Source organism: Corvus brachyrhynchos, unplaced genomic scaffold, assembly GCF_000691975.1.
Source record: "Corvus brachyrhynchos isolate BGI_N302 unplaced genomic scaffold, ASM69197v1 scaffold221, whole genome shotgun sequence".
Classification (NCBI taxonomy): Eukaryota; Metazoa; Chordata; class Aves; order Passeriformes; family Corvidae; genus Corvus; species Corvus brachyrhynchos.
The window spans coordinates 564,973-591,104 of NW_008236622.1; the positions used below are offsets into that span (position 1 = coordinate 564,973).

Sequence of the window (26,132 nt, forward strand, 5' to 3'; positions counted from 1 at the left end):
GCCAGCCCACCAACTCCTTACAGAAGCTGCACTCAGCAGCGCTGCTCTCTGCTGCCAGGGCAGAGGGAAGGATGGGGGCAGGGTTACTTTTCCCCTCAGACTCACAGTATTTAAGTGTCCCAAAAGTAGCTCCAGGCAAGCAAGAACACAATTAATTTCAGTAAGTAACTTTCCATGTGCACACGTGAAGTCACTGACTAATGGTGTTGCCCTAGAACTTGAGGAATTTCACATTATATAGAAAAAAACCCTGATTTTTCACAGTCACCTGGTTCCCCTATCTTTTTTGTTCCCTAATCTTTAAAGGTTGCCATCCAGAACTACAGATTTTACTTTAAAAGACCCACTTAGCAGAAACAGGCATGATTTTGTAATTTAACACCTCTATGTCAGTTCAGAATTTCAGCAAAAGAAATAAACTTGCTGAAGCTATAATCAAAACCAGATTGTACTTCTATACTTAAGTGGTCATTATTTTGGAAAACCTTCTGCAGCAAAAATAATTAAGATTTGTTTTTATAGAATAAACCCTCAGCCTGTGAGGCAAAGAAAAATAAAAATAAAAGGAAAGCAAAGGTTTTGAGTTACAGTTTAAAGCCACTCTATCTACAAGGAGACCATAGTTGTGAAGCCATTTTCCCAAAAGAATCACGCACGTAGAAAGAATTCCTAAAGCTGAATTCATTTTTGTCCATGTTAAGAGATGCTGAAACTCTTCCCTGAATGCATCTTTATCCCAGGAACTGCTCATACTTTGAGCATACAAATTCTAGGAGGCAAACAACCTGCAGTTCAGTGTGCACACAAGGAACTGACCTACTACAGTGGTGACTGCCAGCTTCCCCCACACCATTCAGTGTTACTACGAATAGTCCTGTGGGGCATAATTCACATGACTTTTTGAATGCAAAAATGACCTTAGTGTTCAAAAAGCAGGAGCTCAGAGTTGACCACTGACCACCATGCCTGTGAACATGCCCCGGCTGATAGGCTCCACTTCATTTTACAGCTCATAGTGCAATTTACAGAAAAGTCAGTTAAGTTTTAAATAACTGACCGAACTGTCACAAATCAAGATGATAATGTCTAATATAAAACCAGCTTAACTGTAAAGAGCTGTTCTGTGTTTGATCACAGGAGAAGCTCAGACCCATTTGGGAGCCCCCAACCTCTCATACCATCTGAGGTGCAATAATGCTGTTTTGCTGTAGTTGAGGGCAAGTATGAAGCAGATGAATTTTAACTATCAAGAGAACATTTATTACTGTATTACAGGATTCAAAGTAGTATGACAAAGAACACCTCTCAACACCCTGTGGGAGATCTTCACAAAAAAGGTAAAGGACAGTTAAGTTCTTGACTCCCCTTACAGCACAATGCCAAACTCCGAGGCATCTAGACAAGCGGGATACAACCCAAACCATGCAGCTGAAATTGCAGTAGTACCCAACACCCTAGATCAGAATTATTCAGGTAATTTGTATTTCCTAGGCTAGGTTACAGTTTTTACTTTAAATATATAAGAAATTGCAGCATATCCAACTCAAGAAACATTTAGGTAAGTATCAGGCAAATACTGGTTTTTCTTCAAAATTAATGTTCAACTTGAAAATTAAACTGTGTCATTGCAGCAAGGGCACTAAATACCAGAGCATTAAAGCAATAAGAATGCATCAATTAATTTTACTCAGTTTTTATTAAAGAAGAAATTACTTGCAGATAAAGTTCTTGATTTTTCCATGAATCTTCACAGCTTCCAATAAGCTTACAAAAAGAATTCCTACAGTTGTAAAGCACGTGTCTCTGACTACATGTAACAAAAGGTTGTGAAAAGTAACTTTTATTGCTGCCCTTACCTGAAGAACATAATCCAGAGCTATGTGTCGAAAACACTTCCGTGTTGCAGTCAAAATATTGGTTGCTTCCTCTACCTCGTGTTGCTTATTTCTTTGAACTTGGGCATTTTTCACCAGAGCATTTTCTTTCTCTTCACTCACTTTTTCAAACTGTTTCTTTGCATCTTTAAATTTCCTAATATCTCTATGGAAAAAGGAAATATGGATAACAAATGAATTCAGAGCATGAAAAAGTATTTAAAGCTACACCAGTCAGACCAAGCTCATGACTGCTATAGCTGGCTTCTTTTTCATATTTTATATTGTCCAATACATACTTGGGTCAAATGGATATCCACAAATTATCACAGAAGCTTCTTGTCCTTCTTTTCCAACGAAAGGGCAAAATTGAAATGTAACTGAACACATGCTTACTGGGGAAAAGCTTTTGTCCCTCAAGCTTAAACAACTACAACATGTAATTGGATCAGTAACTTATCCTATTGCAACATTTCTGTAGCTGGATCTAAAACCTCCGTGATTTGGGGTGATTTTTGACAAAACCTTCCAAATTTTGACAAACACACTTCTCAATTTATGAGTGGCTATTTACAGGAAGGATGTTTCACCAACCCATTCAAATCAGATGTTTTAAATTCCATTTTATGCATAATTTTCCCATTACAACTGCAAATTAACTTACTCTTTAACGAAAGTCTGAAGCTGTGTTTTAATTGATCTTTGGATTTGGTCAAACAGAATCTGAAAGAAAAGCATTATTATGTAGGTCAGTAACTTAGAGGTACTCACACCTTCTGATTTCAGAAATACAAATGGCAATTACACAGAATTAAATAAGAATTATTATTAAACCACTGTGTCTCTAATATCAAAATATAAAACCCTTCACAGTAGTTCTGAAATAAATAAAAGATAAGGAAGAAAATAAGGAAAATAACACAAACCAAACATCTTTTGCTGTTCTTTTCCTAAAGACTGTGGTTATAAAGAGAGATAAGAGCTCCTGGCATCTTATTCTCTCATCCTGACGATATGAGACATGCCTAGTTTCATAGAAGAAATTTATTTATGTTAATTGTACAGTAATATTCCCAAAGAAACAACTTTGAATGTTAAGGAACATTTTTTTTTGTTTCTTAGACTTTCACAATTTATCAACAAGTAAAAGACAAATGAAACCATAGAAAGAACACGCTCTTAACTTCTGGCAAAAAACCCAAACCCATGGATTGAAATTATTGCTGAAAATGTAACATACATGAGTATCTAGTACCAGCTCCTTTACATACTATGTTTGTAAAAAACCACCCACTGTTGGACTACTAAAAGGAAGGGTTGATTCTTCAAGAATAAGTAATCTAAGCAATGCTTCCAAAATTTCTTATGACTTGGGGAGGCTGAGGGCTGGTGGGCACAAAATATAATCAACTCATTCGAATTGTAAAGTTTAAGATATCTGTTAATTCTTTAAGGCCAAATCACACCTGGATGTGAGACAATTTGTATTTTCTCTTATGACCCAAAAAATTCTAACTGGAAAATGAAAACACACATTCCTTCAGCTTCACATCTGCCCTCTGAGCTTTAGGATGGAATGGAACAGGTCAATGGCTACTGGACAAATCCTTTTGTCACTTCTCACTGTGCAGACAACAAATGTTGCCCCAATTCCCAACCCTTCTACACCTCCCATTCTGCATAACAAAAATACACAAGGCACCATCACAAAAATGAAGATGTGAAAGAACAAAAGAAAGTTGTAGCTGGCCCAGTTGAACAGAATCTCTCACAAAAAGTAAAGATTTTGAAGCATTAAATAATTTTATTGAAAAAGCAAGTCAAAAACTCAAAGTTTAAGGCCTAAAGTGTTTTCTTTAAATGTTCTCAGTCTTAGATTCTTTATTAAGATTTGGAAATGAGAAGCTATGTAATGCCATGTACCGACAGCTAAACCTTTACCAGTTCATCTCTCTTTTCTAGAGACACTGAAGGAAATCATGACTGAGTTTAAGTCACTCATTAACAGTGGTACTGCACCTTGCATCCAGTCTCCATGCTTGGAGGTCTTCAAGACCAAATAAGATAAACCCTAAGGAACCTGCTCCAACCTCAGATCTGACCCTGATTTAGGCAGGCAGTCAAACCACTCACAACTCCTGAGGCCCCTACCAACCAGAATTGTCCTGTATCTACCAGTAACACATGGAAGATCCTGTTTGAATTCCCACTTTGGGAAACCAGAAAAGCAGACAACTAGAATAAAGAACTTCTTGACAAACTGGAAGTCATGCTGGGACTACTCCCACTGCTGACATTTAAGCTTGCCAGCGCCTGGGGAATGCACCAGTCAAGATCAATACCAAAAGATAAAACCAGATGGGAACTCAAATGATTAGAGGACTCCCAGAAATATGAGCCTTGCATTCTGCTTACAGTAACGAAGAGAAAAAAATGTGCTGGGCAGAAAAATACATACACATAATTTCCCCATAAAGAACAGAAAGAAGTGTCCAGACCCCGATCTGATCATATTTACAGCCTTGTCAACACATTACCTTTCATACACTCAAAGTCTAAGAAAGCTGCTCTTTGCCATAAGCTGTCACAGCTACTCCCCCACTGCTGAATCAGTGAAGATGCTGCATTAGTCTGGTCCCTGGCCTTATTTGTAGCAAAGCCTCACATGAAAAAACTGACAGTCATCCAGAACTCAATGGGAGCATCTCCTACCCCTTCCATCCTTTCTTTCCTCTTTCTTCCTCTAGCTTCTTCTCCCTCCTGATGGCTCTGTCAACTTGGTCAGCAACAGACCTTTCACTCTGAGCCAGGAAGCCCTGTTGAACTAAGCAGATTCACAAAAAGCAATGCAGGACCACAACAAGTCTGGCAAAGCAATTGTGCCTCACTACTGATGTTTGTGCCTCTTGTAAAAGCCACTTCGTTCTCACTCTGCCTGAGCACAGCAAGAGCATGGATGGGGAAAAAAAAGCAGGACAGAACTCAGATCCTACTTAGATCTGAAAAGAAATCTTTTTTAATATGGTTTGTTCTTTGCTTTCTGCCTTCAAATTGCCCAAAAGGGAGAGTTGTGCTGTGCCAAATTTTACCAAAGCTGTGCAAGCCATGATCACATAAAGTAACAGCACCAACAATATAGGACCTATGTCAGAGGTGTCCAAAAGAGCAAACCATAGATAAAAGACATGATTAATAGGGTAACCAGCAGCAAGTTGTGTGATGAAGAGTGTCAAACAGGGACAGCCTGGGTTCATCTGCCCCATCTAATCTGCGGAAATTGCTGACATGAAAGTAATACTTGCTCCCACTCCTGCTGCTTTGAACCTTTGCACTCCCTTCTCTCTAAAACGCAATAGCCACAGTTCACTTACTCCCTTCTCTACAGCTTTCATTAGATCAGGTGCAGATATGTACACTTTGTATAATGGAAAGAAAATCAAACACAATGCTGTCAACCTGCTTTGCTTCCTTTCTAAAAGCATGCATTTAAAAAAACCCAGCCTAACCAGACACTTTTAGAAAGCTAAGTTAATGCTAACAAACTTGTGTTGCATTCTCTGTACCTTGTCAAATTTAAAGCTCCTAGTGGATGAAAAACCCACATTTTAAGTGTCCTGCATATTTTCAGCACTTTGGAGACACTTCAGCCGGTTTCCAGAAATTTACTGGGAAATTAACGAAGAGCAGTTGGGCCAATGGAAGAGGAAGAAAACAGAAGAACAAACACATCCTTTTGGCTTTCAGAATACAAGACTAAACTCTTTAGAGGAAAAAAAACCAATTCGTTTTCAACACAGGGAAAACTGAAGTTTCTGATTAACTCTGACACGCTAAAAATGACTATTAGTCTTAAATCCTAGCATTTTCTCCTTTCTCCACACTTGTCTAAATCTGCTATACTTCTAAAAAGAAAACTATATGCAAATCAGAGGTATTTCACTTTGTGTATTATAAAGGATAGGGGAAAAAAGTAGCAATTGTGGAAAAGGCAATCATTATTTCAGACCAGCAAAGGTATAAGCTCATAGTCTGTAACTGTTACCATCAGTTTGATTCAAAAAGATGGAACTATTCAGTATTTACCATCTTAGAGCACCAAAGCTTACAAATTCCAAATGAAAAATAAACCAAGATAGAAATCTATAGAAAAGGGGATATTCATAAATACTTTGTAAACAAAACATCCATAAAGTATTTATAAGTATAAAACCAGAGTTATTGAACACCATTTAAACCATTACTTTGCAAACACTATCAACAAGAAAAGCTTTACCATTAATCTACTATGAAATGTAACTAGAGGTGAGCGATCTATTTCAGCTAGAAATACTCACATTATGATAATTGATCATTTCCTGTAAGGTGTCAGAGAACTTTGTCAAACTGGTCTGTAAAGAGAAAATAAAAGTGGTTTAAGTTAAGCCCAACTAAACACACAGCACAAAAGCAACATTTCAGAGGTTTACAGCTTTTCAGTAAAGAACTTAGAAATTCATTTTCTTTATAGCATGATTATGAGACTAAAACCATAATGCTAGAAGGATAACATGGCTGTAATACCAAATAAATCTATTAAAGATACAAGCAACAAAAATGTTTTTACCTACTTGTATAAAAAGTACCAAACTGAGGGAAAGCAGGAAAAACTAAAAATTAACTAAAGATCTGGAAAGCTCACATAATCTAAAACATTAACTTACAATATTTAATATGACACTACTTAATATTTTTCATGTTTAATACTCGTACCCAAAAAACCTGGTTAACATTGTAATCACCAGCACACACACTAATCTAATACATATTTTCTGAAATTTGGGAGAGCCCTGTCACTGCTGAAACTAAACAGCACAGACACCTGCAGTGAACCACAGCTGAAAAAACCTCACACTTAAAGAGATACCACAGAAAAAGGAGTTAAAAGGCAAATAATACTATAAACTTCAACTAATTCTCTTGCCAACCGTTACATTTTACCCTTTTTATGCTGTGTTTCTCTCCCTCCACTTTCACCTCAAAGAACTTACCTCAACCAATGTATCTTTACAGGAATATTGTGCAAGGTCTCGAATTCCATTCATGAACTGCTTGTTGGCTGTACAAAATGCTTTTCCAGTATCAATCATTGCAATACAAAGCTTCACCAGCTAAAATGAGTATGAAAAAAGAGAGAAAGTGGAAGGCTTATTTTTGTTTGGTTTTTACACCATCATATAAACATGAATACACGGAGCTTAGTTAAGGCTATGAAATAAAGATTTCAAAAGTTAAATTCTCAGCCTCAGATTCTATGAAAAGCTTTCTACTGTAGAGTTACAGCTATAAAAATACTAATCTAGGTCAACTGATATGCCATTGGGAAAGTTACCACTCTATAAATTTTTAAATTATTTTTTACTTGATTCATTGTTAACTGAGATTTTGCACATACTTCAAGAGAGAGTTTTACAGGGGCAAAAAGTACAGCAACTAAAACATAACTGGTTAGAACCCAAGCAAATGATGAGGGTATTGTGGTTTCTGAGGAAAATCACCACAAAACAAACAAAAAAGAAACCCACACCATTTGCTTCATTCTAAGACACTCAGAATATAGGCACAGGAAAGCAAAAGGCTCTGTGCACAAAGCACAGCTGAAGAGCACGGTTACACCTCAGAAGGTGAAATCAATCATGTTTTCACTCACAGACTAATCTCTGATGGCTTTCCATCCCTACCACTCACTGCTTCAGTCAGCACCTTAGCTCTCATGGTACTGCAGAGTCTGATAGGAAGGTCCTCAGTATCTTCTGATTGATGTTTTCCCACTTCTTGAACCTTTTATGCACTGGGCCATTAATGAAAGAAAGAGTGATTACTGCAATGGTCAAGATGCTCTCTTGAGAAGGGCCGTATTATGATTGAGTTCTCTCACCCTAAGCCAAGCTAAGAATAAAATCAGAGATTGAACCTTCATCTCTGAAAGATTTTTCAAGGATGGTAAACAAATTTTTCATGAAAAGCAACATAGAAGTACTTGATCCTATGTTGGGGCAAAGAAACCACCCAAGCATCCTTCCTGCCTTAGTTACCCAGTAATTTTTATGTTGACTCAGATCCTTAGGAAAAATGGAAAGCTGAGCATGATGTCCCAGATTCTGATGAATGTCCAAGTTGCTTGAACAATGAACAGAAAAACAAAAGTCACTATCAACATTAACCTTTTTCCTTCACCTTTGATTATAGTTCACAAGCCTGAACCCAGCTTGCTTTCTTCCAGAGAGGAAAAAACTGCAGACAACGTAGCCCAAAGTCAAAATTGTGGGACAATAAAACCAAGTTTACTGTGAACAACTGAGCAGAAAAAGCTACCAACCAAGCCTAGACAAATTATCACCCTCAGGCCATAGTTGCTTCAGCTCACCCAAGAAGCTTGGCTTTCAACTGTAGTGTTGTACTACAAGGCCCTGAATAATGCCATTTAAGGAATTTGAAAATTCTTTTTCCCAAAAACAATCCTTTCAGACTGGTGGAAAAGCCAAACTTACAAGATACATTTTTCAGATCCTTTAAATACTTACTCTGTTTGATCTACCAAAAGATTCAACACCCCTACAGTAAAAATGCGTGTTATACCCATCAGTTTCACCAAGATGCACACCAAATCAAAATTAAGGATCTTGAATTTATTTTGCACGAGCAAATTGTTAGATTATTAACTACAAAAACCTAGAAATATTATTACAAGTAGTAAACAATAAGTCTTCAGGCTGGACACCATCTTTATTTGTTTCTAGCTCTCTGCAGCCAGCTCACAGCTGCAGGAAAAAAAGGTTGCATTCAAAAAGCAGTTAAGGAGGTAAACAAATGACATCTGCCTGCCATGTGAAAACACAGATAAAAATAATTTAAAACATTTAGCATAAATGCAAAGGAAAGAAGACTTTATACAGATGAAAACCAAAAATAAGCCACTCTCAAAATACTAACAAAGAAATAACAAAAGCTTCCAAAAGTGAGGAAACCAATAAACAGATAGTAAGGAGTTGAAAAGATGTTACATATAATTTTTTACATACACGCACAAAGTATGACAAAAAGCAGGATGAATTTTACAGTAGTCAGGTCCTCCACACAACAGTGAAGGATATATATACCTGGCTGCTGTGCCTCAGATTACCAAAGACAGAAAGATTGGATTTTAAACCTCTAAAACAAAGAGTATCCAGGCGTCCCCACAGCATGCCGTTGCGGTAAAACAGGCTCTCGGTGCAGCGATGACCAAGGCCCGGCTTTTGTGTCCCGTGAAAGCTGAATGAGTTTGCACGCAGCTCCCCCGGGGCTGAGTCACAGGGGTGCAGTGAGGGGCCGGGTCAGGAGGGAATTGCACAAGCCGAAGCCTCAGCTGGGGGAAGGAGCGAGTTCACGCCGCGATTTCAGCTGCCCGGCGCTGCTTTGCTCCAGCTTGGCTTCCAAGCCCCAGCTGTGAGCTCGACCTGGATCCCTTTCCTCTGCAAGAGCAGAGTGTTTGGTCGGCCACTGACACTTCCCAGCTGTGAATTTTAAAACAAAACCGAAACGTATCTTATGATGTTTTTAAGAACAAACCTTGTTGAATTAAAAGCTTACCTTGTCAAGTTTCAGTTCCAGCTCTGTCACATCTCCTTCTACCTCTTCTAAAGCTGCCCTGCAAGCATAAAAGAGGTTTTCCTTTAAAATTTAACACAGAAATACTGTGAGTCTGGGGAGAAGGGGCAGACACATTCATTTAACTCATTTATTGCCATGACAGTTTTTCTTAAATTTCAGCTATAAAACAGCATAGAGTTTAAAGAACCACAAGAATTGCAGGAAATTCAATGGTAAAAAGAAAAACTACATCACTGATAAAACATCGTTTATTGATAAAGATTTGAGATAAAATTTTATCAATCCTAATATTTGTCACACCAAAATAGGTTTCTTCTATTCTCATATAGACAATAGTCTATACGTTTGAAGCTAACAACAAAGGAAAGAAACTAAAAGTCTGAGGGAAACTTCTTAACTCTTTTGGTGACCTCCTGGCTCAAACCTGCAAATGTTGCAGCTATTTCATGAATAACCTTGCAATGAGATTAGGAAAAAAATACAGCACTTGCCATGTGTAAATTAACCTGCAGGAAGTTCAGATGGCACAGCTGATTGGATCATTTACCTCTAGTCTAGACTGGTCGAATCTTCCAGGCCAGTCAAATTTAACTTGCCAGTAAAAGCTGCTTTCATGGAGCATTGCTAAAACACTGCTTTTTTTTTTTTTTTGCTTGAAAGCTCTTGTTTCTTGGGACACCTCCTTCCTTATTGCTACCTGAAAAAACAGAAGACTGAGGATGGATGACACTTATTCAGAGTCCATGAACATTGCTGCTTCATCAGACTATTGCCTTGAGAGTTGAATGGACTCATTTCTGACAAGGAGTGCCCTTGCTCCCATCACAGGGTGCCCATTCTTTCAATCATTCCAGTATAACTGGAATGTTCATGAAGCCACACTGTTTACCAGTAGTAGCCTGCCTTAGGGAAAAAAAAAAGTAATAGGAAGTTTTCTGTAATGCTTTTTGGAAAATTGGATCAGACATTTCATATTTCAGTCCTACAAAAAAAACTCAACTCTTCCTGGAAAAAGTTATACAGGCAGGGAAGAAAGATATGGAGCAGGAATTTTTTAAGCCAACTTTATACCACTGAGGAAAGACTACACACAACCACAGCTTTACTGTCTCTTGCTAATTCCATTCTAGTTCACGAGTACAAGCCAAGAACACACACACGCACAAAAAAAAAAAAGACTGGATCAGGCCCCAAGCTCAGGAAAAGCAGTTTTTTTACAAGAACAGTTCTGAAAAACGCTGCCAATTGCTTGCAGATCTCAAACACTGAGCATGACATTCCCAGCTTTTGCAGATTTCACTACACATAGTTGCATTCCAGTTCTTGTACCTCAATGCATTCCCACAGTTATGTCCTAGGTTTTATATCTAAGCAATCCCTGCAGCTACATTTTGGCTTCTCCCTCTTCTCTAGCTTCAGACCATGAAGGATTTCAGGCAACATCAACTTCTCTTTTACTTTCTTTATTTTCTTCCATAAAGGATTCATTTCCATTTAAGTCTCCAGCTAATCTTGTTTCAGAAAGCATTAAGGAGAATTAAAAAAAACCCAAAACCCAAAGGAAGGAAAAGCATCTCAATATTTAGACTGCAATTTTGTATTTGTTTGTTTATAATCACAGTGAAACAAATTTTTATTTGTTTCTTTGGCATTAACATAAAAGCATGATTAAGTAGCTTGTTTACAGGACTGCAGCAAGATCTGATAAGAATATTTTTTTTAGTGTCTTTAACTAGCAAAGAGTTTTAGCTCATTAAGTCCTGTGGAGATAGAAGTCTAAGATTCAAAATGAAGAACAGAGATAAAGGGAGTTAGAGCAGGCAGAAAAGAAGACAACACATCTGTTAAGTAATTAAACCTCTATTCCAAGAGGAAAATTGTAAGACAATAAGCTCAACTGGAAGAAGCAACAACAGAACATCAAAAAACTGAAAAGGTAGGTCAAGCAAAAAGAAACAGATAGAGGTATCATGGGAGAAAGAAGAGATACACCTCATTATCACCCAATTCATTGCAGATCTTTGAAATGCCACAGGCCCCTGAGGCACCAAGCTGGTGCTCTGGGCTATTTCCCACCACTGCCATGTGATGGAGGGATGGCATATCTGGGCCCTACAGCTGGATATGGATCAAACAGCTGTTGGGTTCCAGCCAAAGCCCACTTTAATTCTATGGTTCTTTGCATAGAAATGACTACTTTCACTGTTTCTATCACATAAAAACCAGTAGAAGTTATAATCACGCAAACATATTCACAAGTATTACTCCAATACTGGATTACAAGCACAAAAACAATGGAGAAGATACCCTCAGACTCTCAGAACATAGATCCAACTATGTACCACCTAGTCACAAAAATTTTCTTCATGTTTTCATCCTGGGCTAGCAATACATTAAAAACAGCTGATCTGAGCTGTGCTGTTAATGCTACCCGTGTTTTCCTTAATTTAATACTTTTTGAAGCCACAGAATACAAAGGTGCATTTCTCTCTGAAACATCCATGTCAGGCATAAAGTTCACAGAAAACTGTCATAATTCTGAGTAAATGTCACATCCACAGCCAAGACCCACTGTCTAGCTATAAACACAGGAAGCAGTGGTGAAACAGCTGAGGACCAAGTGCCAGACCTGACATGTAACAAAACTGTTGCTCCTTAGTGAAGTGGGAGCTGGGAGCAAGTTTTGCGTAAGAATGATCTCAACCAGAAGGCTCCAGCGTTAGGAATAAGGATCAAATCAGGTCCAGTGTATGAGTCAAACATCTGTGGCTTCCCAAGATGTTCAAATACTGCATGGCAGTGCACAAAACCAGAACAGCTGCTTAAGGGTGGAGGACAGCTTTTATAAATGAGCAGTCTTCCCATACTCTTCATGCTCTGTAAGGAGGACTCTCAGGAATGTACTTCTTTCCTCTGCTGTGCTCCTCCACCACCCCCCTAAAACACAGTTCAGTTTGCTAGATACAGCTTCCTGCACAGCTGCAGTGCAGGAGGAATACAGGAGATGATGGAAGAAAACTCAAGATCTGCCTTGCAGCTCTTTTCAATGAGGATGTCACCAGTCACCCAGCCTGGCATACGCGAAGCACAGCTGAACTCTGACGTCCATCATGGCACTCCCTTTAAGTGACCAGTAAAAGACTTTCTTCCACATTAAGGTACTTCAGGAATCCCAGGAACAAAACAGAATGATGATGGATAAACTCTCCTCTAAAAAAGGAATGGGTCACTCTTAGACCAGAAGATGCGGACACAAGCTAAGGAAACAATTTATCCTGGAGTAATCCACTACACACTGCTGACCATAACACCACACACACCGTGGCCACGGACAGGGGTCTGCAGGGCCTGTTTGCTCTCACAGAAGAGTGGCGATCGCCAGTGCTTTTAAAGTCATCTCCTCTTCAAACAAAATCTAACTGCTATTGAAGCCACATCCTACCTTTAGTCTTTTGCTCATTCATTCATCATATTCTAGCTTGCATTTTTAGATTGTGTTCCTGAAAGTGAGGAGGCTGGAATCAGTAGTCACTACAAATCAGATGCTGATGAACAACAAATTGGAGAGGTCAAAGGTGCTATGGGCAACTAACTAATAATTATTAATTCTAGTATTAATACATCACTATAAAAAACATTCAGAATAATAAAAGCCAATAGTAAAGTGTTTTCCAATAGTGTATGTTTGGTTGGTTTTTTTTCTTTTAATTAAGAAAAGTTTTGATTCATTTCTTGAATATACTTGCAGAAGAACAGGAACAAGTCAGAAAATCAATTGCTATTCATTCTGGGGCTTTTGAATATATTCATATATATGAACTCATGAAATGGAAATAATGGCTTTTTACCACTGCAATTTCAATGGCATTATTGCTGAAGTCTTGTCCTCAAATCTTAGAAAGACACAGATCTCTTACTTGCACATATTCTGTGCAGAACAGCTCCTTAATGCACAATTTAGACTTCACTAGAGCTGACGTCCTTTCAGCCAACATCTACTACACCTTAAAGACAGCTTGAAAAAAAAGGTACTATTGAATGTGAAAACCTGGAAATGAGATATGTAAGTGCAAGATAAGAATATGGACCTGACGATTTACAGGAATGTCCCCTCCTCTATGTCAGAGCCTATAAGGTGACAGATAGCAAAATGGACAGCAGACATTAATCAGAGGATAGACTATGACCTGTGTCATGTAAAGGCAAATTAAAATGCAGGTGTACCACCGAAGATATTACACTTGGTCACCTATTTGGTCTGCTTTGTCTCTTCCTCTGCCTCTACTTCCCTTTCCTCCCATAGCAGTTGCACCTTGGGATCACCATTCAGGTGCAAAGTAATTACTCACAGATGAGTTTAGAAACAGCCAGACTGGCTGCTGAGGGCAGCCTCAGGCCAGGGGAACACACACACCACTGTGACTGATGCCACTGGACACTTCCACTTTTCACTGCTGACCAAGGGCCATTTGCTGGTCACCAGCTTGCAAAGGTCCCTGTCCACCAGCACAGCTGTACAGGGTTGTTACTTTTCAGACAAAGTCCTCCCATTTTTGCTTTCCCCTACCTTGCTGAGGTCCTGCTGGATGGCAGACCTCCCTCTGGCTTCTCAGGGTTCCCTCCAATCACTGTATACTTAATTTGATTTCCTTCATGTATAGTGAGATATACAAAGGTGTCTAGAGGCATGTTAACCAGCATGCCAAGAAGGAATACAGTTGGTACACGAGTAATGGCATCAGAAAACCAGAGACTAAAAGAGAAGCATGACATACTGAGGGACAAAGGACGCATACATGGAACAGTAAGGCCTAATAACTTTGGATAACAGCATAGACATATATAAGAAGAGTTTTACAACTTATGAGATGTGTCACAACCATCAATATGATCTGAAGAAAGAACACTGTTGCAGCCTGTCATAGAGCCCATTGAAGTCCTGGTTTGGGACTGCAGAGTTTTTTCCCTGCTGGCCCAGAGCCCCTCCAGACGGAGGAACAGATGATGAACTCTCCCTGACACGCTAAGATGAAATTCCTCATTCATGCTAGTACTCCTTACATTATTAATTCTTCGGTCATTGTCACAAAACGTTTCATCAATAGATTGGAAAAAATTCTACGTGCCCTACATGAAGAGTAGGGCTTTTAATCAGAATGTTGACCCCTCCACCCTGAAATCCTAGAAATTTTGTATGAGTTTGGGGGATTGAAATATGGAAACATTTCCTGAACAGAAGATTATCATGTTGATGAATAAGCCCAGTTTTCAGGTCCATAACATGCACTATCTGCATTTCAGATTTCCCTGGAGAAACAGGAATCAAGTCTTCAATGTTAAAAAGAACATTCCTCTACTCCTCCCAAGTCAGACATCTCCTCGCAGAAAATATTCAAGTGAAATAAAGCGCGGGTATTTACTGAATTCGTAAAATTATTAAAGCAAAGGTTTGCTTGTAGGTATCACTTTTTAAGGTTGTCTGCACCTACAAGGTTTCGTTTCCCCTCAATAATTCATATGGTCTGATATAACAAAGTAATAGGACAAATCCTTTTAAGATGTACACTTCACTTAATTTGTTCTTTACTGCTAGACTACACATAGCTCAAAGATAACAAACATTAAATACAAATCAGTCTTCAAAAAGGAACAAGTTCTATGGCCCTTAACAGACGTGTCTGGAAACTCATTACCACTAAGCTTGCACTAGCATTTAACAGTCTGTATCACACAGACTATAAGGACTACTGTGCTACCTGCTGGATCGAAATCTTTAATTTTTTTCTTTCACTACTCTTTTGCAGTAAATTGCCAGAAATGCCTAACAGTGCTATTTTCGCAGTAGTTTTGCCTAATATTTTTCTCCTAAGCTTTTTTTATCCCAGGAGAGCCTGACAGTAAGCCTAAGCAGGAAATCAGCAACCCATTTCCTCCACAAAGAGTCTGAGAAGCAGGATTTTCTTCATCTTTCAACTTTAGTGTTTTGTTCATCAGAAGACTGCTGTTAACAAGATAGGGACACAATGGTGACCATGAAAGCTTCACAGAAAAGAAGTGGATTACACTGCAAGTTGATAAGAATGCAACACATCACAATACATGTCCTGCACAACTCTGACTAGTGATTCCAACATCTGAGATTGGGTCAAAAGCTTTTTAGGAGGACTTACTATCAGATAAGGAAGTAGAACTACAGTATCAAGATCTTGCAACAAAAAAAGGACAGCAGAAAGGAGCTCAAGGAACTGATGGTGGTGTGCAAAAACCTTGTTGCTGAAAATTTGCCAACATCACAGAGCTGCTTTAATCTTTTAAATCTCAGCAACTACTCAGGATCTTGAACACAGAAGCAGCAGATGGAATGAGGGATTTCAACATTTGAACACTCAAGTATGTAGTCAGGTCAGGAAGTGGAAGCATAAATATAACCATCAAGTGACCAACTGCAAAAGATACAAGATAGGACATCTAAAGAATACACCCTGTTAGCCTCAAGATCTGGAGTTACCAGTCAGATGCTAAGAAGTCCTGTCAACTTTGCTTTTAAAAGCTGTAAGTAATAATAGTCTCAAGAAGAATGAAGGTATTAATCCCTGATTTGGAAAGATACCCCTTACGTACCTCAACCGCAGCCAATGCAGAAAGAATAAATATCACTACACAGCCCCAGCACAGGATTCTAAGGATCAATATGCTCAGAACTGATACAGCAAGACTTCACCACCTACACAGGAAACCTCATGTAAAGTAGAGGCAACTAAAGGTCTGAGTACCATGTAATTAAACAAGATACATATAATCTTAATATGAATCTTGTGTTTGCTTTGATTTCAGAAAAATAAGGTAATATCTGTCCCTTTCTTTTTGTAACTCCCTTAGTTGCTAATTTAAACCTTACACCATAGTTAGAGGAGCACTGCTGTGTACAAACCACCATAAGCTGGCAAAGCCTTTGTAACAAGAGCTCACCACATTTCAGAGGAGCTGAGAACCATTAGCTGTCTACAATTCCAGTTTTATCAGGTGGATCTTCTTTACTGAAACCTGAGGGAAGTTTCAGATTTGCTATGAACACTGAGTCCTCAGCAAGTATGCACCCTTTTTGTCCACTTCAGAGGTTGAATATTTTGGTAATACACTTTCACAAAACCAGAATGCTCTATTTGACAGTCAGAGGAGGCTGCAGCTTTGTTGTAACAAACCTGAACACGAATTTTATTATTTAGGTGAACATACATATGAGTGTGAGGTATATCTCACACACAGTTACCTAAAGTGCACTTTACATGCAAATTAACAGTTTTATTGTGCAGTTTTATCATTCCCTCATACTGCAAAAAGCGGTTTGTTTGCCCTTTATGCCTTTGCACTAAAGCAGCCAGTCAAATGAATCTAATATCAAACCAAGAGCGTGCACAAACATTAGAGTAGGACAATACAGAAATACAGTGTATTCGTGTTTTCCTCAAATTTACTATTTTCAAATTTGGAAAGGCCAGCCATCTTTCCTCCTCATCCCTTTCAAATGATAATGATAAACTATTAAAAAAATAAGCATTTGGAACTTTATAGCATAAAAACTACAAAATGCATGCGGTACACCCACAGCTCTGGAACTTCTTTGGGTACATTTAGTATCTTTTCTCCCACTACTTTTAGTCATCAAGAGATTTTAAAGACCCCAGGATGTCATTCATCTATCAAAGCTAACTGCAGGTAAGCTGTTTTTCAACCAAACAGAAGCTTACATATCCTTTATTTATTACATGCTAAAGGTTTTTCATCTCAAATCAACTGAAAATTTTCAAACAAAATCTTCCAAGATTGATATTTACAATATAGTGGATATTTTGCAATAGTAGGCATATTTAATGCTTCCCCTTGTCATTTTCATCATTCTTTTGGGGATAAATCAAGTAGGATAAACAGGCAGATACATTCTTCAAAATCAGACATTTGACAAAAGAAATGAAGTAAATGAATACTTTTCAAAATATTTCTCTGCAAATTGGAGATTCTTCTGAAGAATAATCCTGCAGATTCTTTTAAAGAATAATCCTGTAGAGAAGGTGTGTAAATGTGTGTAGTCTTTTTAAACAGAGTCCAATTTAGCAACACACAAATTCAGCCAGAAGCTGCATCCTCAATGAAACATCAGATTCCTCAGTCATCCTGAACAGTTTTTATCCTCAATAACAGCCCTGTCTGGCAAAGCCAATGCAATTGTTCTGCTGTCGCAACGTGCCTTATCTGATCACATACTGGTATCGATGCACAGATACCCGAGTTAGTCAGCTAAAGCACCTTTGGAAATGATAGAGCAGAAGCATGTGATTTCCAGGGTGCAGTTCACCTTATCCTGACACATATGGCTAAAACAAATCAAGAGGCACTTGGGATCCAATCTTAATGAAGATTAATAGTTGTAAGGAGCCTAAGCCTAAAATCTGGCTTAAGAAGAGGGATGGTACGCAGCAGATGAGATGAATTCTCCCTTTCCTGTTTAAGGAAGTTAAGAAAGAAGGGGCCTAGGTCATTATTTACTAAACACTTTCTAGAGACAGGAACTCCGAATGGTACAAGTCTAGGAAAGACAAGATATAAGCTGCATTTCCAGTTGAGCCATGAGTCTTTACAACAGCTTTTGCTAGTGCCAGTTAAAAATCACAAGGTCCAACACCGCTGCACATACATTATTTTTCTTCTTCATCCACCTAGTTCTTATTTGGGTTGTCTTAAACCAAAAGTATAGTAACAACAGCATGTTATATAAAACCAATAGCATTGTTAAAATACCACATGTTCTTTACATTGAAGTTCATCACAAGAATCCAGCAAACACTGAGTCTGATTACTTATATAAAGTACTTGAAACAAAACCTGCCAAACCCAACACAAGCTACATCTTTCTATGTAAAAAATTACCAACATCCGTTGGTAATTATCAGCACCCATTAGTGCCCACTCACCAGCAGCTTGAGCACCAAGGGAGTCATTGGAGAGCTGGACTCTAGGAAGGCATCAGAAGGTGGGACAGGACTTCCAGCACAGACTCACACCAGCCACCACCTCTGTGCCAAGTGGAGAGGGATCCCAGCTCAGACCACAGGGACAGAAGAGGCTCTGTGCCTCCATAGGTAGAGTCCACAGAGCAGAAACCCAACCCCCATCTCCCAGATCATACTCCACACCTCTTTTTTACAGGCTGAAGGGATAACATTCATGGCCAGAACTCTGAATACAACACACTTTTCCTTTGTTCCAAAGGATTGAATTCAAATTTCCATCTACAACATGTCACTCTAAATATCAGTGCTCTAAAATCTGATACCTGATCTCCAGCATTACATAAGTTATACATATTTTTAACAATAACTACAAGATCACGAAGAATTGAAGACTGGGATATTTCAAATGCCCAGAAATGTGTGTTTGATATCCATGTGTTCCTACTTAAATTAACATCTGGCACACAGGAAGATGGAAATCTGCAATTGTCTTGCATAGAATACGTTTTTTTAAATTTTATCAGACTAAATACATTTTACTACATACGGCTTCTCCAATTTCCTTGCATTATATCCAACTTAGAAACTTCAAAATCACATCATGTAAATTCTCACTAGCTCTGTTCATCCAGACAAAACTGTAAGCAGAGGCCTTCCTTTAACAACTTGCTGAAGGTAGATCAAAAACTCATGAAATCAAAGTTTGTGCGTGTGCACCTACTGTCAGATTCTTGTCCAAAACCACAATACAACTACTACAATGCCCATTACTATTGAAATACGAACTACAAAAATTATCCAAGGGCATTGTGCCTGAATAATGCAGAGTCTTAAAATATCAAATAGAAAATTTAGAACATCAAAAAGGAAGCCTGATTCACAGAAAGACTCACACCACACTAGTAAGTTTACCAGCCATCTGACAGGCATCTTCTCATTCAAAATCTCCTCTCATTCATAAAAGGAACTTGAATGAACTATTTTGCAACAAATTATTTCCTTAGTCTATCACTGTGTCTTGTCATTTGAAAATGTATACATAACATCACTCCATAAATTAGATTTTTCCTCCACACAGACATGAGTTCTTTGCAGTGCATCACATAACACAACTGATTTACTCTAGGTCTGAGGCCTGGCTACTTCTAATATTCATAAACATTCACCATAACATCATTACTCTGCCACATACACAAGGAATCCTCTTGAAAAGGTTATCAGGAAGGCAAAACAATGTTTGAGTCTACTGGACTGCTTAAAATTATCCAGTTTATGATCACAATAATACCTACTATTTCTCATGTTCTTGATCTGATCTTTTTGTCATGTGAAAGAGTGGCAACAAAATCAGGATTTACATTGCCCCACTTCCATACAGAGGAGTATGGAAAACTCCTGCATGTATTAAAATAACATTACAGTCTACACACTAATCTGCATGTCATCCTCATGGTCTTCCATTGCAGACACTTTAGCTGTTACTTTTGTTACAAATCTGCCACTAGCAAATAGCAAAGCACTTAAATCACTACCTAAACTCACAGGAATATCTAAATCTCAAAACAGCACAGTATCTGCTCACAGATGCATTTACACAGTTTAAACTTCTACACATGTTCTTGAACTGAATTCTGCATATACAAGTGAGAGGGAAAAAAAAGTAATTAAATTACTCAGAATTTATTCTTCTATTTCCTGCCTATGTAAACATGACACTTCTGCATTTGCATCACCTTGAGATACTAAACTGATTCAGGCAGCAAGGCCTGAATCCAGACGAAGGCAAAGGGCTCTTGGCTCTGTAAACAGTAATTTCTGTACCAATGTAAATTAGATATTTTCCTTTCCTTTTTTTTCCCCAAAACAGGTTATAAGAACAGAGTTTGCTTTGGAAAATTTTAGAATTATTTACTCTAGTAAAAAGTTAGCAATAATTTAAGCCATATTGTTCACTGCACGAAGTAAGAACAGGAAAAATGCTGACTAAAGAATGTGGTTCTGAGTACAAGATTGTCAAGAAGCTAAGGCTGAAAAAAGATCACAGGATGCTGCAAACATTGCTGAATTCAGCACATTTGCTATTCAGAGGCCAACAATTTCACAGATATGTACAGTGAAAAAATAAAGCCACCAAAAAGTCCACCTAGCCCAAGACACGTTTCTATTTTGTAGTTGCCACCTTCCCAATGAATATTCTATTTACTGACACTGTTTTCCAGAGATTTTAACATTGCTATTCCTCCCCTCCCAAAAAATATAAAACTACTATCTCCATAACTTCATACTTCCATAATGTAATTACGTGAGATGTGCTTAGCCAACATAAATGAGACACTCCAGGCTAAAGAACCAAACCTCTTCAAATCTATATTTAAAACCTGAATGACTGTAAGGACTTGTATAATTACAGTTCCATTGCACACACACATAAATAAGCTGTCCTTCTAATTCTGCAAGTACTCATTAAAGATCAGTTGTACAGGCTTAATTAACATCAGTTCTTCAGCAACCATCCTGCAGCCATGCTATAGAAATGTTATGATAACTTGCAGATTTTATCACTACTTCCACTACAAGCTCCCTTCTCACTGTGGATTTTTTTTAAACACTTCCAGATAAAAATGTAAAAAGACTAAAACTGAGGAAATTAACATTTTAAATTCCTATTAGTAATTTAAGATATAGCTAAGAATTTTAAGTTTGCTCCTGTTAATGTAAATCATAATCAAACAACAAAGAAACAGAATCACCATTATAACCCTATCCTTTGTTATTCATAACTGTGCTAGCCAACATTTTTTTTACTATTATTTTAAAAATTTAGGTGCACTAACCTAAAGAAGATGTCCTGATTTCAGGACACATTTCTCTAATCTCCATTAGGAAGGATTGTTAACAATTTAGTACTAAGTTTTTTCAGATTTAAAATATTTCAGAGTGAGAGATTTTTCAGAGATGTATTTGAGAGGGATCTTCAATGAACCTTCTTTATTCTTGAATGATTTCCCTCAAAAAAATGCTCTAACATTGCATGCTATGTTCAAATACATCCTCCTTTCTTTAGGTCAATCATTTTCTTAATGTACATTTGAAAGGCATAGTTACAGATTTAAAGATAAACCAATCATTGACTAGAGCCTGAGTAGACCAGGACAGTCACTGCAATCTCCACAAAAGCACAGAATTAGAAATCTAGAATCAGTTTAACTAAGTTTAACTCCACTAGACTCCCAGCAGTGTGGACAAGGATGTTGTACACGTGTAACTTACTGACAGCCCACCAAGACTGTCCTCCACGTCACTTCAGCTACAAAAAGTGCACTTCTAGAGTCTCATACAGGAAATCATAAACTTTAACAACCACATAAGTATGAAAAATGCTAAATGCAAACTCACAAGCAAATGCTTGGCAGCTTTTTCTTTTGACTTATTGTATCTTTTCTCCTATTCTTCTGCAATACTTTCCACCCTCCCCTGCCAAGTACGTTGCAAGTTTGCTTTTCAGTCTCAAACACCAAGGGCAGAAAGCCCAGACCAAATATTTCTTTGGAAATTTGTTCTAAAGCAGCTAGGTAAGTCTGAGCAAAACTAACAGAGTTTGTATGCAGAGTTCTTGGTCACATCCCTCTTCACACTTGAAATGAGGCTGAGTTCAGCCCCAGGAGCAGCCTCGGAGATTTCAGTGGAGCCACATCCACACATATGGGCTGAGCTATAAACCCAGGCTGAACACAAGGGGTTTGTTGCCACTCACAGAGGGTTGGGAAGCAGCTGCCCCACAGCACCCTTCCCACTGGAACTCAGCACTGAAGGGACAACTCTATTGAGGCTCCTATTTCTACGTTTTCTCCAAAAGGTAATAAGTAGATCAAAGTGTACAGGTTAGGTACTTTAGATAATTTCTCTGACTACTAAACACAACATATTCCAAATAGGTTAAATAAGTCACTTTCTTATATTCCTCTTAGTTTAAGTGAAAAAGGTTTACTATTATCTGGGAAACAGATGCTTAGTAACAAACCTTTGGTTATACAGTACAAAAGAAGAGAGAAAAAAATACATCATAAATCCAGAAAGTGGCACAAGTAACCTCTTCAACCTGCATCCCCTCGATAAGCATGAGGTGCACCTCAGCTGGCCCCATGTAGACAGAGCAGGGCCAAAGCCACAGAAGAAGAAAGCCAGCACATAGCAGGGAACTCCAGCGACAGGCTAGGCTTATACCAGGCCGGCCCAACAGAGCAATGCTTTAGCTCAGCCTAAATGGAGGACGCCTCAGATGAGTCCCTTTGAAGGGAATACACTGTAACCACCAGTTCTACCCAGAAACAATTTTACTAAGAATGGTAATGGACAAGTTTCATTTACGTTTTGATCTACCTCATTCACCCATCATCTGATCTGCAGCTGGGGTCTCAGGAAAGGAATAGAAATTTAAATGCAAAAAAAATTTAAACTTCGGCAACAGTGACAGATAAGGACAAAGAAATTATCTCAAAAACACAGAGCTTTTTACTAAAGCATTTTTAAAGACTGGATCAGCCTGAAAGTTTTTGAAGAGAGATCTACAATTGCACATGTTGCAAGCAATTGAATTTTGCTTTTTCTATTATTTTTGTTTATCAAAATTGTTAACCGCTACTTAGAGCGGCTGTATTTCCACATCAGTTAAAATTGGTTCTCCTTTCTAGTAATTTAGCTCCAGTGATTCGCGTGGTTGCTACAGTGATACCTCATTGAGAAAAAAACATTCTAAAGGTGGAAGAAGAAAAAATGACAATGAAACAGCAATGTAAAAGCCTGTTCCATTAAACTCTGAAAATTAAACTCTCATTGTTTAAAGGAGAAAGAATTATTTCACAATGCTACTTGCATATAAAAAAAACGACTGTAGGAATGCCTGATTATATACACAGAACTTGCCAGCACAGCTCAGTTCTTATTCAAGGACTGCTCCAAGGCCCCTCCTCAGGCAACTTCTTCATTTGAGGGGAAGCCATTGACACATTGTGGAAGAGCTGCACATGCATTTCCTTGCTAGGACTTTGGTCTGTCCATGTTTTAGGAGAGGGGATTGTGACAGAAAAGCATGTGATTTCAGCAAGATGATTTTCAAAGCAGATTTAGGAAAAAAAAACATGACTACACATTTGCAAAAGTTTGCCTGAACTCACAGCATTTCCCACCATCTTAAAAATCAGTCAAGTCTCCAACTCCAAACTTTGGCATGTTGTAAGTTTACAAATCTAGTGATGCAATAAGCCATTATTGCTTCAAGTTTTATAATTCAAAGATTTCTTTATCATCTACTGGAGGGAGGAAAAAAAAAAAGTATGTCTTGCTATGAAATAATCACACTTCTGATCACATCACACTTCTGATGTGAACCTTTAGAGCCATTATTATCTAATCATATATCAGCACTTCAACAGCTACAATCCATGGTCCCTTCACGAGCACTTTAAGCAAGGAAAGAGGCCTTAGGTTCTGTGTTTTGGGTCCCAATTAAATCTCAAAGCCAAGAAATATCAACATGAACTTCACAAGAAATAGACAAGCAAGGAAGCCATGTGATTGAAGCCGCCTGTAGTAGCACATTTTGAAAGATTTAAATAATTCCCCTTGAAAACAGGGATTCAGTGACTCAGGAACTCTGATTCACCCATGTACTCCCAGTTCACTCCACGACCATAAGAAAGTAACCTGTGACATTTCTATTCACTACATACCTCCCAACAGGTTTATTTAACAGCTCTGACAAGTATACTGATGAGAAGGACAGAGGCTACACCCTCCTGCTCAGCAAGGTCAGGAGAAAGCTGCAGCTCGGCTTTGCTACAAGGAACACAGAGCAAGGAAGTGCTTTGTGTCCACACTACTCCCTGCAAGAATATAGGACTTTGTCAAGACCTTGCTCTACATTAGTGTCACTATCATCCCTCAATAAAACCACTGCAGTAACCTTCATTCATAAGGTTCCTAGTGTTTGGGTTGGGTAATTCATACAAACACTAAGAATAACCAAAATTATAACAGCAAATATTAATGACTAACTTTTTTCAGAAATACTACAGGAATTTTGCCTCACGATTTTAACCATTTCCTATCAGTTAAAGGTTGGAAGGATGTTTTGCTGGCATCAAGTGATTACACCATAAGGTTTTCTGCAACTTCCTCGAAGGTAGCAGTATCAGACTGGGAAAAAGACCATGAGGTACTAGAAGACCCTAACAAAGGATTTTCTCCGGTTCTTTTCCATGAAGGAAAGGAATCAAGAGGGGCATAAGGAGAATGGTGCAAAGTGAACTCAAATGAACTAGTATGCCTTACCTTGAAGGAAACAGCAACATACTTCTGCTCACAAATTTTAGTCACAACTTCTTGTTTTCTTGAGTGTATTTAATACTTCAGCAGGTATCAGTGATTAAAAAAATGCAAGTACTGATATAGTTCTGTGGTTAAATTACGCCAGTCTACAACTGCATTGTCACCAAATGGGATGGACCAACACTAAATACAGTTGTCTCAGAAAGTGCACACACTAGCAAGCATGTCCAGCTCAGGACAAAGTTTTGTGAAACAGCTAACCCAATGTAAAAGTTCCCTGATGCTCTAAGGGAGGTCTCACTTTCCACTACCTTCCTCTAGCTTTGCTTCTGGCAGTGAAGTTTCCTCTCTCTACTCCCCATAAGCTTTAGTAGGTTTCACACCGACTGAGATGCTGACACAACGCACTAACCTGGCAGAAAGCCATCCAGTCTCTTCTGCCAGGGCACCCAGCTCATTGAAGGATCCAACAACACACGTCACAGCCACCAAAAAACCCGTGGGAGAAGCAGCCAGCAACAAACTGGCAGCAGAGACAGGAGCAAAGGAGGGAAGAACAGGAACTCCAACTTCTGCCAAGGGTAAGCTATTCAACCAACCAACCTTCCTTCTCCAACTTCCTCTACATCCCAGAAACCACAGGACTGCTAAAGCTGACACAAAGAGGTGGTGTGAACATACGGCCAGAGAGCAGAGAAAGAGCAGTACTATTTCCGCCTACAGCCAGAGCTTACCACAGAGCCACAGACACTCGAGAGATAGGCTCGGCATGGGACAGGAGGGGCACAGCAGTGACACATCACGTCATGGAGCTGTTTGCGTCTCCACCAACTAGCAGCGTAATACCAGGCACAGAAGAAAGCGGGTGTACGTAGGCACAGACCAGCCACACATCCCACAGAGAGGCACAATTATGTTGAGTAGATACAATGGTGTAATATGTGTATATATATATATACAGAATGGGTGAAAACGTAAGGAAAGACTAAGGGAAAGTTGCCTGACATAAGCAGAAGTAACCCCACAGCAATGATAGACAACTGATCACTCGAGTGGGGAAAAACAAAAGAGTGCATGCCTTGCTCTGACAACAGGAAGTAAGATGATACTGAGCTTGTTTGCTACTGGCACCCCAACAGAGGCCACACCGAATACGGACCATGCAGCAGACGCAAGCAGGAGACACTGGGAACTGAAGTGTGAGCACAACTCTGAAGAACGGAAGATAGTCCACCAAAGAGCACACCCTCCTGAGCCTCAGCTGCCTTTGCTTCGGCTGACGAGCATTCCCTGC

The 26,132-nt window shown here is 38.7% G+C and overlaps 1 protein-coding gene across 7 annotated transcripts in view; it reads right to left on the reverse strand.

Moving 5' to 3' along the window:
- The window catches only part of ACAP2 (ArfGAP with coiled-coil, ankyrin repeat and PH domains 2), a 62,267-nt gene extending 37,391 nt beyond the window's left edge, over positions 1 to 24,876 (reverse strand). For 6 of the 7 annotated variants that reach the window (XM_008644124.2, XM_017726422.1, XM_017726424.1 and 3 more), the window contains exons 1-6: positions 24,842 to 24,876; positions 9,483 to 9,540; positions 6,902 to 7,021; positions 6,209 to 6,262; positions 2,539 to 2,597; positions 1,857 to 2,040 (exon numbers count right to left, since the gene is read on the reverse strand). In XM_008644124.2, the coding sequence (XP_008642346.2) occupies positions 1,857 to 2,040; positions 2,539 to 2,597; positions 6,209 to 6,262; positions 6,902 to 7,021; positions 9,483 to 9,540; positions 24,842 to 24,861 (495 nt within the window). In that variant the 5' untranslated portion in view covers positions 24,862 to 24,876. Of the gene's footprint in view, positions 1 to 1,856; positions 2,041 to 2,538; positions 2,598 to 6,208; positions 6,263 to 6,901; positions 7,022 to 9,482; positions 9,541 to 10,050; positions 10,176 to 24,841 lie in introns of those variants that run through there. The other variant, XM_017726423.1, reaches the window with a different exon arrangement.
- Positions 24,877 to 26,132: the final 1,256 nt, after the last annotated feature.